At 40.9% G+C, this 16,517-nt stretch overlaps 1 protein-coding gene across 1 annotated transcript in view; it reads left to right on the top strand.

Annotated features, from left to right (window-relative positions):
- LOC149474727 (serine/threonine-protein kinase Nek6) overlaps positions 1-16,517 on the top strand; it is a 281,492-nt gene that overhangs the window by 205,422 nt on the left and 59,553 nt on the right. Inside the window, exon 8 of the mRNA XM_089667137.1 lies at positions 4,684-4,778. Within this exon, the coding sequence (XP_089523263.1) occupies positions 4,684-4,778 (95 nt within the window). The remainder of the gene's footprint in view (positions 1-4,683; positions 4,779-16,517) is intronic.

Below are 16,517 nucleotides of genomic sequence, written 5' to 3'. Positions count from 1 at the left end.
ACTTCCTTACCCACAGGAAATCTCCCCAAAGTGAGGAAAATTCCCGATAATCACCAGGGTCACAAAAACTGATGTCCCCATTTGAAGATTTCCCCTCTATTCCTGTTCTGGTGGTCGTTCAAAATTTGTGATTTTCTTTCACTTTCACTAATAGCCACCAGGGTGAATCTCCTTAATGGGGACAAAAACAGGGATACAAACCTGAAAAGTGTTCAAATAAAAAAAAGGTTTTTCCTTCAGTTACACCTTAAATAAATTTAAGCTATGTCCTCCAGGAGACTCTTCACCTTGGACCTTCAGATGTGTTGGATGCCTGTGTGTGGTTCTATCACTTATGTGTCTTGTAGTGATGTAGTGGCCACTGGCAGGAACCACAGTATAAACAGTAAAAGCAACCTCATGCTCTCGAATGTGGTGCTTAGAGTTTGGTAGGTTATCCACTGTGCTAACCTACAGTCTGGAGTTGTAATGCCTTGCCCACCCTCCTAAGACTGTGGGTGTCCCTTCATATGCAGCACTAAAAAACAATAGACAGAAGGCTCACCTGCCTAGCGCATTACCTTCATGCAAATGGTCTACTCACAAACGCATAGAATCAATAGCCGTATCAAATAATCAAGATGTGTCACCAGATCTCTGAAGAGTCAGGCTCTGAAGAAAAGGGGCGGTCCCTCAAAACACATTAGCCACATTAAACACTGAGGGGTCTTCCCATGCTACAAGTCAGGCATTGGAGATCTGGTGATAGTCACATCTTGATTAGTTGATACAGCTATTGATACTATGGGGGAGATTTAGTAAAACTTACTAAGACTTACTAACTTCAGCTTGTTCAATTAATCTTTGACAATAAAACCTGAAAGCTGATTCATTATTATTCACAGCTGCACCAGATTCTATGTGAACCAGCTTTAGTAAATCTACCGCTATGTGTTAGAAGGTAGACCGTTTAATTTTATTTATCAATAAAGTGTGTATGAAGGTAATGCACTAGTCTGGTGCACCCTCTGTCTGTTGTTTTGTTTAGTGGAAGCAAGCATCTGACAGGTCCAGAAGTGTACAGATATGAAGAATCGGATTCTGCAGGAGGCCATAGCTCTGCAAAAGAGCAGAAATACGAGCTGTAGGGTAGTTAATATATATATATATTAAACTAAACTGTTTTTGTAGTATTTTATCACTTTATTGATAAAATAGAACGTTTTAAGAATTACCATTTACTATTAGGCTGGCAATACACGTGGGAATTTGGAGGAGAAATCAAGTGATCAGTTTTATTTTGAAATCGCAGAGCAATCTAAGACATAAAATGATAGATTAATCAACTGCAAGAAAATGGGATTAAGGCTGCCCTACAGTAACCCAACAGAAAAATCTCAGTTGTGCACTTTAAAGCAGCTGAACTCCAGAGATACATTGGGGTTCATTAAAAATGCATGGCACCCCACTTTATGCACTAGCAGGTGTTGGGGTAATAACCAAATTAATTGGGGTGTGGAGGACCCAAAAAAAACACAGAGCACAACACCAGTCTAATTTACCCTGCTCTTAATGCAACTAGTGGCATTGACCTAACCAAAAAAAAATAAAATAGATAAAAATAAATTTTCAAACATAATAATAATATTGATGACGAAATAAAACAATATCAGTCATATGCTACTGTAGCGCTACCCTTGTGAGGGCTGCTGTGTTATGGGTATCCCTAAGCCTCTCTCCACACAGCCAGGCAACAGGTATTTCTATCACCAACTTGCACCCAAAGACAATGACCAGTCCATGGGCTTGATTTTGTTGTTTTTTTTTTTTATTAGGGGAATGCCCAATTTGGCTTGAAAACAATGGAAGGGAGACACTTCCCTCCCATGTACAAAAGCAGATCCTGGACTGTTATTTTCTGGAAAGCAGTCAGTCGTTGCAGGGAAGGAACTAGCAGCCCCTCAAAAATCACTTTACTTCTTGTAGCTACATGCAGAGATGTCTTTTCTCCCCCTACAGAGCTGCTATCAGCTCCATGGCCTGCAAGCACTACCAGCCCTCCTGGCTTCTCGGAAGATCTACCGGGACAAGAATAAAAGGATTGAGCTCAATGCTGTCCTTAGAAAGCTGTATTCACACTGTCCTTTTTGCTCTCTATTGCTCCAGGCCTTGATCCCATCTACACCTCTCTGCAAAATGTATCCTCGTAAGCCAGCTTGAACCCAACCTAGAGGCTGGCCCTCCCAGACCTAGGGGATCCATCCTAGGCATCAACAGTCTCCTCAGCACTCCATCTTCCACCTGACTCCTCTGTCAGCCTGACTCTCCCATATTTATAGGCCAGTCCACCTCTCTACCAGGGCCTCCAAACCTTGGATTGGCTGGATCCCCCATGAATATGCAGATTAGGCATCCACCCCTTCCTTCTTACCGACATCCGGAAGGTTCTATGGTCCTCCAGAGTCAGGAGGAGGCGGTAGAGCCACAACCTGTTGAATCATCCAGCTGACCTGCAATAACCCGATCTCAATTACGTGACTCACACAAACTACCATGAGCCAAACACAATGATTTTGCCTATAATACTCTACACTATTACACAAACTAGAAGGTGCTAAACTACATACACTATATTGCCAAAAGTATTGGGATACCCCTCCAACTCATTGGATTCAGGGGTTCCAATCACCTCCATGGCCAGAGATGTATAAAATTAAGAACCTAGGCATGCAGACTGCTTCTACAAACATTTGTGAAATAATGGGTCGCTCTCAGGAGCTCAATGAATTTAACCATGGTGCCACCTGTGCAATAAGTCCATCCACGAAATTTCCCTTTTACTAAATATTCCACGGTCAACTGTTAGTGGTATTATAACAAAGTGGAAGCAACTTGAAACAACAGCAAACTCAGCCATGAAGTGGTAGGCCAAGTAAAATGACAGAGCATTGTCAGCGCATGCTGAAGCGCACAGCGCAGAGAAGTCGCTAACTGTCTGCTAAAGACCTCCAAACTTCATGTGGCCTTCAGATTAGCACAACAATGTGTAGAGAGCTTCATGGAATGGGTTTCCATGGCTGAGCAGCTTAATCCAAGCTTTACATCACCAAGTGCAATGCAAAGCATCGGATGCAGTGGTGTAAAGCACGTCACCACTGGACTCTAGAGCAGTGGAGATGTGTTCTCTGGAGTGAAGAATCACACTTCTCTGTCTGGCAATCCTATGGACATGTCTGGGTTTGGCAGTTGCCAGGAGAACAGTACTTGCCTGACTCCACTGTGCCAAGTGTAAAGTTTGGTGGAGGGGGGATTATGGTGTGGGGTTGTTTTTCAGGGGTTGGGCTTGGCCCCTTAGTTCCAGTGAAGGAGACTCCTAAGGCGTCAGCATACCAAGACATTTTGGACAATTTCATACTCCAAACTTTGTGGGAACAGTTTGGGGATGGCCCCTTCCTGTTCCAACATGACTGCCCACCAGTTCACAAAGTAAGGTCCATAAAAGACATGAATGAGAGAGCTTGGGGTGGAGGAACTTGACTGGCCTGCACAGAGTCCTGACCTCAACTCGATAGAACACCTTTGGGATGAATTAGAGCAGAGACTGTGAGCCAGGTCTTCTTGTTCGACACAGTGACTGACCTCACAAATGCGCTTCTGGAAGAATGGCCAAACATTCCCATAGACACACTCCTAAACCTTGTGAACAGCTTTCCCAGAAGAGTTGAAGCAGTTATAGCTGCAAAGGGCGGGCCAACTCAATACTGAACCCTAAGACTGGGATGCCATTAAAGTTAATATGAGTGTAAAGGCAGGATACAATGACATGTTTCCAAACTTGAAGCTGCTTCCTCAGCCTTTGACGTAGCCTCGGAGGAAGAAACTTGCAGCTTAGAAACGCATCCCTGTATCCTACTGCGCATGTGAACATCAGCTACTTCAGGCGGCTTCCACTTATGGGGTTGTGCATCTGTGGCAGAGAATGTGGCTATGAGCCCTTTGAGTGTTCTAGTCTGTATGCATACGGGCATTTTTAGTAAAGATTACCCAAGGCAATTATAGAGGGAAAAAGTATGAGTTGCCAAAATGACAGGAAAAAGTTAGCAGTCATGGTAAGAAGAGATAGATAATGTAACCGACAAAATAAAGAGCACACAAGAAATTTGTTATATGTATGAAAGGTTAACCTGAGCTTTAAGCATTTATTTAGGTGAAAAAAAAATGAATTTCCTCCTATCTGTAGTGTTAACCTCACTTGTTATGTTGATAAGAAGCACTGCTTACCTTGATATAAAGGTAACATTATTTACTTCTATCGTTTTCGGAACTTCGTGAGCTCTCTGAATTTTTAACAAGATTTTCAGTCCACTGAGCATAAGATCTAATACAAGTTAGAACTTCAAAGCATTGTTCTCTGTGTGAGAATAGCACGTTTATTTTTACGCAAGCTACAGCACCAGCTTCATACCCCTTCTTTTTCGATAATGCTTTTTTTTATTCTTTTATACACAATAAACCCGATCTGTAACAATGCTGCCTTCAGTAATCTCTAAAATGGATTATATGACTGCCCTTCTTTGGCTATTTAAAGGGCATGTATATTGTTGGAAAAAACGTATGGTGAAATGATGTTAGAAACTTTACACAGCACAGCTTTATACAATAGCATACAACATTGTGTATTTAATGATCTTTTCTGTATTGCAGTGGGAACACCTTATTACATGTCCCCAGAAAGAATACATGAAAATGGCTACAATTTCAAGTCAGATATTTGGTCCTTGGGCTGCCTTCTGTATGAAGTGAGTATCCAAGAACATGTAGAAAATAACTAACCTAGTCTTTTAGTTTTAAGGAAACTAATTAAAGGGCGTTTCCACTTTCAGCAAGAAAAGGTGGGGAATATCTAGATTTCAGCAGCAGGAACTGTGTTGGCTCTCTTTACAGCCTAAGATTGGCAGTTGGTATGAAGCAGTCCACAGCTGTTGAATGGATCATATAACAAAAGATTATGAGTTGGGGATGTTGCCAAATGAGAAATTTTGAATAGACCCCCCCCTCCCCCCCTTTATAAGAATGGTTTTAAACTCTTTAAAGGTAAAAGTCCTACATAGGAACAAACCACAAGATACCCAAAGCCTCTTCTGTGCGCTCCCCTGATTGTCTACATGGCCAAAATGTTTGGGGACACCTGACCACACACCTACAGTTTACGAATTTTTGGACATTCTAAATCTATGGGCATTAATATAGAGTCCCCTCCCTGCCTTTCTGGCAATAACACTAGAAGGGTGGAGGCTGATATAAGGACTGATATGGATTTGAAATATGTCCAACAAGCTTATATAAGTGTGATGCTTAGGTGCCCACAAACATTGGCCTTATAATTCATTACAAGAGAGAATAGGTTTTATGAATCAACTGCTATTCCCAATGCAGAAAGACAAAATAGAAAAAAACAAGGACTTGAGCCCCGTAACTTCAATAAAATGGTTCTGCTTTACCGCTCATTCTCATGGTGCAAGTCTGCTCATGCTGCAAAGGAAATGAATTTATAAAACAAATCACAGTCCAGTGAAACTATATTTGCACTTGTTCAGTGTGAACTAACCAGCTCATGTGAGAATGGGGTAAAATCAAAGGCTCTGAGGGTATTTTCTCTTCTGGCTGAATGTTCTTCAAGTATTATGAGCAATAGTAAAGATAGGTTCATAAATAAAGATCATAAAGAAAATATGGAATTCAGCTTTAAAATGTATCTGAGCCACTATGCTTAAAAGAAATGTCTTATTTTTCTCCTAATTCTCCTAAGTGTTTATTGCTATTCTCTTTCTTTTTTCTGCTGCAGTAACTAAAATCATTAGTCAAAGTTCTCTTGAAACAAATACAGTGACAATGCTGCCTTTGCATGCACTATGGAGTGGCAGCGTTGTTAACCGCTTCCCGACTGCCCTATAGCAGAAAATACTGCTGCCAGACGGACGGCACGAATGCGCAAAATCACACACACATATATATGTGTGTGTGATTTTGCATTTCTAGGTAGGGGGTGTGCACGTGCGTGCCCTACCTGTGCCGCCATTCGCTGGCAAGGCTGTCAATCACCAGGTCCCGGCCGGTAATTACTAGCTGGCGCCAGGTGATTTCTAAAGATCTCTGACCGGGAGAACTGTTTTGTTTACTAACAGTTCTCCTCCCTGTCAGCTCCGGCACACTGTTTTAGATGGCTGTGCTGTGTGATTACAGTGAAGCACACAGACACCGCCCCATAGTAAAACATTCCCTGCACACAGTTAACCCTTTGATCGACCCTCATGTTAACCCCTTCCTGCCCAGTGCCATTAGTACAGTGCTTTTTTTTAGCACTGATCACTGTATTGGTGTCACTGGGCATGTCAGTGACATGATGTCAGTTCCCCCCAGTGTCAGAATGTCCGCCGCAGTCCCACTAGAAGTCTCTGATTGCCGCCATTACTAGTAAAAATAAATTTTTTTTTTAAATATACCACCATTTGTAAACACATTTGTATAACTTTCACGTAAACCAATTAATTTACACATATTGGGATTTATTTTTTAGCAAAGACATGTCGCAGAATACATTTTGTCGTAAATTTATGCGAAATTTGATTTTTAAAATTTTTTTTATTGCACGTTTAATAGCAAAAAGTCAAAAATAGTTTTTTTTCTCAAAATTATTGTGTTTTTTTTTATAGCGCAAAAAATAAAAACTGCATAGGCGATCAAATACCACCGAAAGAAAGCTCAATTATTGGGGGGAAAAAAATGATGTAAATTTCATTTTGGTGCAGCATTGCATGACCGCGCAATTGTCAGTTCCAATAACGCAGTGCCGTAATGCAAAAAAAGGCAGGTCAGGAAGGGGGGTAAATCCTCAGTAGGGCAAGTAGTTAATTTTCTATGTGTGCTCCCGAAGAAGGCTACTTGTGGACATATGGACAGAATCATCACATGGTTGGACAGCCTCTACACTGCCTACCACATCACATATTGATGTGCACAGGCAAGAATTAGAAAGCTTCACTGATGAGGGTTTAGCCAGACTTTAAAGTAGTACTAAAGACTCCCTGGAATTCATAAAGACTGGAGCAGACAGATTTTGCAAAAGTGTCTCTCATGCATTCTAAAAGTGGTGCAGAATCCATCAAATTTATATACATGTCTAAAAATTGTACATTAATTTGGTTCAAGCTGTGCCTCTTTTAGAATGTACTTATGTAATTATGACACTTTCGCAAAATCTGCCTGGCGCATTGGTTCACACTGATGTGTTGCGAAACTTGCACCGGTTTCTGTGCGATTTTCGCACCGCAAATTGTAATTGTACCCCATTCATGCAAACCACTGCGGGTGTGTATTTTAAGTTAACAAACACCCCAAAATCGGTTCGCAAAACATGTTGTTTGTGCAGAATCAGATCGCATGGGTGTGATCACCCATGCAATCTGATTCTGCTGACGATCAAAAAAAAAAAAAAAGGGTCCTGCAGTATTTTGGTGTGGATGCGGTGCGATTTGAGCCATACAAAATGTATAGCTCAATATGCACCGCACAGAAATCGCATGTGATTTGCACAAGAATGTGGTGCGGTTCCTATGTGAATCACATGCGATGTGCTGTACCGCATAAATATGAACCAGAGTCAGTTTTCTCTCTGTACACCAAAAAAGAGTTGGCCTTAATTCACTCCACTTTTGAATTTGGCCCATTCAGTACGACATAATGTAGAAATGGCACATTCATTGCGACACAATGTAAAAGTGGCACATTTTAGAACTGCATGAAGTTGCTGGCAGAACCAAAAGTGTTGCAACTGCTTCATGAATTTGACGCAATACAATAACAAGAGGGATTAACACCAGAAAAGTGGCGCAGCATTATTGAATTCCTTGTTTTTTTGGGAAAATCAGAAATCAGTATTAACTAATTCAGCTCAAAATAATAAATGTTTCCATTAAAAAGTCCTGCAACATTAAATATGCATCCAGTTATATTGCAGGCAAGCGTAGACCGGCCTGGAGCGGAATGTGTTTCTGTTATCATGGAACACTTTTACTTGCAAATCACAGCCCTTGTCCCTAGGCATTGTCTCCCTGAATGCGCACTCCTTACTCTCTTCACAGTCCTCTGATCCCCCGCTTTAGAACTACAAGTCCCTTAATTTATAAATTCTATGTGCACAAACCACTTTACACACACAAAAATGAAAATATTGAAAAAGAAGAATGAGAAAAATGAACATTTTCACATAAAATTCTACTGGTCTATGGCGAGCTTAATACAAACATATTATCCACAAAGCCTTAGGACCTTCTTAGGGAGCAGAAAATAAAAGTCTGGTTTGGCTAAGAGTTTTTATGACCCTTTTTAATTCCTTCAAACATTTCAATAGGAACTACAGACACCAAAAAACTGGAAGCAATTTGATGGATACTCTCCTACGTATACAACATACTTTGATGCTGGGACACTTTTGCGTTCCCCATATCAGCACTCTCATACTATAAAGCCCAACCGTACAAGTGGTGGAAGCTGATGAGTTAATTAACCCTCCAACTTGGGAAAGGAGGAAAAAAACGACCCTCTTGCTAGACTTTATGGTTTATTTGCTTGTAGGCTGTTCACTAGCTCCCCACATTTAGGCAGGCTGCCGGACAAATTCAAGTCACAAATAGTCTGGCTTACATTTCCTTTGATATATCTGAACGTGATGACCTAAACCTCAACAAGAAAGCCTCATAAATTCTGACTTAAATAAGCAACAATTTGGAGGAGAGCAGAGAGACTTTAGGCATTTTGCGTGTATGCCTAATAAGTGTTCGTGATGCAGGCTTTGGACTACATTTTGACATTTTGATTAGAACAATTACAGCTGAATGTCCAGATACCCTTTCATAAATGGACCCACCACTCAGGCGGCTGGTTTAAGGAAATTGGGAATTGCTGTGTTTTTGCGTAAATTGCCCGTCTTGTTAAGACCGATAAAGGCATTGCTTGCAGCAAGACAGGAGAAAACTTATTTTTATCTTCTCTGATTTATCTATATGACAGACTCCCCCAAATCGCAGAGAACATGTCATGCCTGGGAGAGGGGGGGTGCTATTAAAATTTGCGACTGGCTGTGGAGTTTGTGGAAATGACAGGGAAATGTAATAATGTGTATTAAAGTGGAGTAGAGAATGAGGAAATATGACTTGGTTCAGACACTAATGATGATGTTAAAGTTAACCCTGTAGATTCTACTGCAGCAGGCAATAAAGCAGACAAGCCTATGTACTGCATGGAGAGGCAGGCCTACTCCTTTAATGGTCAGTTCAGTACAATCCAGATGGTCAACACTCCTACTGTACTTCAAGGTTATGTAGGGAGCGGTGGAAAAGTTTGCATAGAAAGCACATACACACAGAGATGTGGTCTTTCTTCAACCCAATATTTCAATTCACCTATCCAGTATCTAAATATCGACTCAGTAGAGGTGTTATCTATGCCTTGTGTTCTGTGTGATTACAGTGAGTCTGCATATGGATATATCAGTGGTGCACTTTACATTTAAAAAGTAAATAGAATGTATTAAATAAACTGTAAAAAATGACTTTTTGCGGCAGGTTTATTTTTATTAAAAAATATCCACTGGAGTAGATATAGGTCTAATACAGGGGTGGTGAACACGTGGCTCTCGATCCGCGTGTGGCTCCCGGCCAAAATGAATGCGGCTCTTTGCCTCTTATCATATTTTGTATACTGTGGCTCTTTGCCAAGTTTCATCTTTCTTTGGGGAGGTGGGGAGCGGGTACCTGAATTTGACAGGTACCCGCTCTTACTTCTTTGTTCTTTGATCTTACCTGTTCCTCTATCCAGCGGCGCGCTGTCTTCCGGCTTCTGTAGTGTGGGCACTGGGCATGACAGCCGGGTGCCAAGTGCGCATGCGCAAGAAGCGGTGCTTTTTGTGAATGGTAAGGCGGTACCTGGGACACATGACAGATCCCAGAAGCCGCCGGACCAATCACAAAGCGCAAGTGCTTCTCGCTCATGCGCACTGGGCACCCCGGCTGTCATGCCGAGCGCCATTACAGAAGCCGGGAAGACAGCGCGCGGCTGGATCGAGGAACAGGTAAGATCAAACAAAAACTCTGCGGAAGTAAGAGCGGGTACCTGTCAAATTCAGGTACCCGCTCCCCACCTCCCCAAAGGTCGGCAGTCATCTGTACTGTCCGCAGTCTCTGGTCATCCCTGTGCTGTCCGCAGTCTCTGGTCATCCCTGTGCTGTCCGCAGTCTCTGGTCATCTCCTGTACTGTGTCTGCAGTCCATTAGTTCAGAATTTTTTTTTCCGGTTTTCTGCCTCTAAAACCTAGGTGCGTCTTATGGTCAGGTGCGTCTTATGGAGCGAAAAATACGATAATATGTGTTATGGTGAATAATATGGTTTTAATTATGTGTTTTTGTGCGAGTGTTTGTCTGTTTTGGCAGGTCACTGCATATTGTGGCTCTCTGACTTTCACAGTTTAAAATTTTGGCTCTTTGTGTCTAACTTGTTCGCCACCCCTGGTCTAATATAATGCCTACTTAGCCCCCATCTTCCTTTCCATCTTTTTATCACCTGGAACACAACCACAATTACAAACTACTATAAAATTCAATAAGAACACCCTGCTATTTACTGAACATAATATTAAAGCTAAAATATTTTTATTTTGAAATAAAAAGAGAGGTTATACTTACCTGCTCTTTACGATATTGCACAGAAAGATTGCTTTTCTATTCCTCTAGTCATCTTCTCCCATTGGGTGCCTCCTGTAGCAAGCCAGGTGCTAAGGAGGCATCGAATGTGGGTGATCCCATTGGGTCTCAAGCCTATGCCTCTGCTGTCTTCAGTTTCTCCTGTGACACTAGGGTCACACCTACGCGTTTTCTGCAGAAACGCCCTACAGTCCACTTGATATGATTTCACATGGGACACGTTCACAGCTCGGCATTTTCACCCATTGCGTTTTTTGGAAAGGGTCAGGGAATTTTTTTAAACTCAAAAAGTTGCATTTTTGGTTCTATAGACTTCAATGGAAACACTGCAGAAAAGCACGTAGTGCATTTTTTATGTGTCTGTGCAAGAAAAAAAAAAGCAAAACGCATCAAAAACGCAAAGCTCACTGCAAAAAAGGATCAAACGCAGACTGCATAGGTGTGAACCTAGCCTGAAAGCAGGAAATGAGGGGAGCTGTGCTGGATCCAGGGACAATGCTGTAGTGGTAACAAGCCAGGTAAGTGTTTACGGACAGAGCAGGGTAGGAGATCTTTGGGCTTTATTACATATTTACATTTACTCTATTGTGGCAATAAAACCGTTTAGTTGGTACTACACCATTTAGGGTTCTCTCATTTTTTTATCTCCTATATGGTCAATTGTGAGTGGAGCATTGGGAGGAGGAATTTGTGTGCTGGAGTTTGGGAAGGTTTGTCCTGGGACTCCATTGTCGCAAGTTTAAGGAGAATAAAGTATCACAAGTGATCTGATCTAGTCCTTGGAAAATCGTTAATCAAAGCTGTGTGCCAACCATGAGAGTGGGAGACAACACTTTTTGGTGAGTGCATACCTGAGAGGGGAGCACCACACACACACACATTTTGTTTTGGCACAAGTTTTCTCACGTGGTGATTGTTTGATGGACTAAGTTCAATGGACTTTTCGTTTAGAATAACAAACTATTAATTACTTATCTACACCATTAACATTGTTTATGTTGAAAATATTATTTATTATATATTATTCATTATTCACATTATTTATATATGTATTTTTATAAGGAATTTTTTACACTGATAATTGATTTATGCACCACTAGAATACTTTTTTGAAATGTTTTTTTGCATATGTTTAATATATTTTAAAGTGGCAGCGTGGTGTTTATACACAGACATGATATAGTAGTGATTTAATTTTAATTATTTGTATACTTAGCGCAGTTTTTTGGTCTTACACCTCATTATTTCTAAAATAATAAAAGTAGCATTCTTCTAGAAAAGAAAACAGCTAAGCAAAGGGAATTAGTGACTATTTACATCTCTGTGGTGCATTAATGCATGTTACAACATGCATTAAGCACTTGCCCTCCAGAGGATTTACCCCTCTTCCTGACCAGGCCATTTTTTGCGGTATGGCGCTGCATTACTTTAACTGACAATTCCGTGGGCATGCAATGCTGCATTAAATTTATGTAATTTTTTTTTCACAAACAGAGCTTTCTTTTGGTGGTATTTGATCACCTCTACATTTTTTATTTTTTGTGGTATAAACAAAAAAATAAAACGACAATTTTGAAAAAAAAAAAACAATATTTTTTACTTTCTGCTATAAAACATATACAGTAAAAAAATGTAGAAAATCAAGTTTAGTCATAAATTTAGGCTAAAATGTATTCTGCTACATGTCTTTGCTGAAAAAAATCCCAATACGTGTAAATTAATTGGTTTGCGTGAAAATTATAGTGTCTACAAATGGCGGTATACTGGATTTTTTTTTTTATATATATATTAGTAATGGCGGTGATCAGTGACTTATTGTGGGACTGTGGCAGGCATTCTGACACTGGCGAGGAACTAACGGTCACTGACATTCCCAGTGATACCAATACAGTGATCAGTGCTAATAAAAAGCACTGACACTGTACTAATGACACTGGGGAAAAGGGTTAACAATCTGGGGCAATCAAAGGGTTAACTGTGTACTGTGTGCTGTGTGTGTTTTACTGTGTAAGCACACTGCTTTGTATTGCTCGGCTATCTGGAGCTGACAGGGGAGATATCCGTATTGTTTACATAGTTTACATACAGAGCTCTCCCCCATCAGTGTTCCTTGGCGATTGTCGGGTGCCAATGGGGAATCTCCGTCCGGGACCCAGTGATCGACAGTTGTAGCCGTCAATGGCGGTATGCGTGCCCCCTACCTTCTGCTATAGGGCAGTCAGGAAGCAGTTACTGTATGTTGCATTAAGGCAGCTCCTTAAAATAAATGGGCTGCCAATGAAGCCAAAAATGGAATGTGGCCCTTATTTTGGTAACTCAACACAATGCACTGCAGCCTGCTGCAACAAAGGTGCATCAAAGGTGGCATTTAAGGCACTGTGACTGCTCTGATTCCACAATCTAAGCACTGAAAGTGTGATCTCTATAACTGATCCAGATGTTGTGAGATAGCTTAAAACAGAACTAAACCCTTTAAACTGATTTGGTTTCTCTCCATCCCGCCCCCTCTGCTGCATATGTATCATGTTTTCTTGATTTTTTTTTTTTTAAGTTTGTTTTGCACCACCCCATTCTCCGTCAGTTGGCTAGGCAAATGACGTCAGTGCCCCTGGTACCAGGAGTCCTGAACATCACCCTATTCACTAATAGAGGTGGGGATGGGTGAAATTCCTCTTTAATTTACAGTCTCAGTAGATTAGCAGACAGAGACTCAATCCAAATGACACCTTGTAGGTCATAGAAAGCTTTAATCCAAAACTTGTGTAGATCATAACAGATGAACATCAGATAGGTAAAAAAATCATAGTGTGTCTAGCTCCAGCAGAATACAGTACATGTGATGAATGGATACTAAAACATGGAGAATAGAGTTGGGACTAACTACATAAAGTATCCACCAGATACAGAATGAGACTAAATTATTAAAGGCAAATAAACAAACAATGCGTATGGAACACGGTAGTGAGGGAGTAACATGCCAGTGCAAATGTGTCTTTTTGTGTTTATAGCGCACAAAATAAAAAACCCAGTGGGGATCAAATCAAGTGGGGATCATATACCAACTAATGAAAGCGCTATTTTGAGTGAAAAAACTCGGCCTGGCTAGTGGATTCTCCACCACAACAATGTTCCTACACATGATATGTTAAGTGTTCCCAGAAATCCATTCCGAAATATGATCAACCACCTTATTCTCCTGACTTTTGGCTGTTGCAGAAATTAAAAATGCCTTGAAAGGACACAGATGTGATGACATTCTAGACATCCAGAGTGTCCCAACAAAGATACTGCGCACAAATTCCAGGAATGTTTGTGGCAGTGGCACAGTGGTCTAGAAAAGTGCATCGCTGCACAAGGGGGCTACTTTGAAGAAAGTGACAACAGCTGCCATTGTGCAGATAAGCAAACTTTTTTTTTACAGTCCATTCCAGGAATTAAATTGTCACTCACACTATCTATCTATCTATATATATAGATAGATAGATAGATAGATAGATAGATAGATAGATAGTGTGAGTGACAATATATATATAAAACATTGTTATTGTTTTAAACTACTTCAAGTATTTTTCTCTTAGGCTGGAGCTTAAGTAACCTACCTACCAGTGGCTGGCTTTCTATACTGGTTTGCAGCAAAAGGTTTTACTAAATACATTTACATATTATGATCTAGAGCTTTAACAATGACAGGATCTTTGTACTTCTACCGTATCAAAATATATCACCTTGTATAACTTTATTAGACATGACCTCTGACCAGTCATGGTCTGCCACCTTTAGGTAAAATTCCCTGAAAACTACATGCATGGAATATGAATAAAAAATGATTCATCTGGGTTCATGGAAACCACAAGCTCTTATTCCCCATCTGCAATTAATGAAAACTCTTTGTAGGTGGGAGCTGAGTGTTGTACAAACAGATTAGTCATGAGATGTGTTAGATGCAATTAATACTACAAGCGGAACAGCTGCATGGCTTGTATACCACCATCTGGATTAGTCTTGTAGCCATACAACATTTAACATGCAAATATCAGCCCATTATGGTCTCTCTCTGTCAATAAATGGGAAATAAAAGTGTACTGATACGTGTGTTAAATGGCGTTCTGTTGTATGTTACAAGAGGGGAGAGCAGTGTTCAGCATGACTGCTGTGTGTTGGCTATCACTGAGTTTTAAGTTGAACTTGCCAAGTAAAACAATGGTAACAACCTAAAAATACACTGAAATACATGCAGTGTGACGTGCTGTAAGCAGTAATCCTAAAGTCATTTCCTTTGTGACCTGAGATCTCTGTGATTCAGGACAACTGTATACAGAGACTCCGACTGAGCCTCTGTACAAACCTATGTATTTTTGTAAGAATGGCAGGATCATCAGATAACCTGAGTTACCATTCTACCATATAAAATATGCGTTTTGCTGGAAACAACTCAAAAGGGGCAGTTGCTGGACAGGTGTTACTAGAGCCTGCTGCCAATCAGTGGTCTAGTGCAAGAAACTCTGAGGCAATTATATGGTTCTTTGCCTTGGATGGTGGTGGGTTCATAGTAGACGATATGTTGGGATAAGGATGAAACATGTTGATAAATTATTTATTTTACTTTAACCACTTGCCCACCGCCCTATAGCAGAACTACTGCTACAGGAGTGCTGCGCAAAATCATATGGTCAGATGAAACCAAAATAGAACTGTTTGGTAGAAACACAACTCGTCGTGTTTGGAGGAGAGAGAATGCTGAGTTGCTTCCAAAGAACACCATACCTACTGTGAAGCATGCTTTGGGGCTGTTTCTCCGCAAAGGGACCAGAACGACTGATCCATGTACAGGACAGAATGAATGGGGCCATGTATCGTGAGATTTTGAGTGCAAACCTCCTTCCATCAGCAAGGGCATTGAAGATGAAACCTGGCTGGGTCTTCCAACATGACAATGATCCCAAACATACCGCCCGGGCAACGAAGGAGTGGCTTCGTAAGAAGCATTTCAAGGTCCTGGAGTGGCCTAGCCAGTCTCCAGATCTCAACCCCATAGAAAACCTTTGGAGGGAGTTGAAAGTCCGTGTTGCCCAGCGACAGCCCCAAAACATCACTGCTCTAGAAGAGATCTGCATGGAGGAATGGGCCAACATACCAGCAACAGTGTGTGCCAACCTTGTGAAGACTTACAGGAAACGTTTGACCTCTGTCATTGCCAACAAAGGATATACAACAAAGTATTGAGATGAACTATTGACCAAATACTTATATTCCACCATAATTTGCAAATAAATTCTTTCCAAATCAGCCAATGTGATTGTCTGGATTGTTTTTCTAATTTTGTCTCTCATAGTTGAGGTCTACCTATGATGCCAATTACCGGCCTCTCTCATCTTTTTAAGTGGGAAAACTTGCACAATTGGTGGCTGACTAAATACTTTTTTGCCCCACTGTATATATATAATTTATTTATTTTTAAACACTGGCCTGGTCAGAGAGGTTAAACACCATAAACCATCATGTCCCAAAGCCTTTTTTGAAAGGATATAGGCATCATTTAGACCTACAGTTGGGGGTGGCAAAAATGTACAGTTAAGTCGATTTTTTGCAGGCCACCAACCACTCGCCCCCCCAGCTACAATAGGCAGCTTACAGGGTTGTTTACATACTGTATCACGGCCGCAACCCTTTGCATCCATGGCAAGGTCCATTAGACATATAGAGAGTGGCAAGCCTGCAAAATGCTATACAGTCTAGCAAATGTGGAAGCTCCACAAATGCTATTGTGACATGATTGTCTGCA

The sequence above is a fragment of the Staurois parvus genome, unplaced genomic scaffold (assembly GCF_062004578.1).
Source record: "Staurois parvus isolate SC_StPar_1 unplaced genomic scaffold, SC_StPar_1.0 ptg000002l, whole genome shotgun sequence".
Taxonomy (NCBI): Eukaryota; Metazoa; Chordata; class Amphibia; order Anura; family Ranidae; genus Staurois; species Staurois parvus.
Note: the sequence above shows the minus strand (reverse complement) of the source record. Positions and strands in the feature narration are given on the sequence as shown.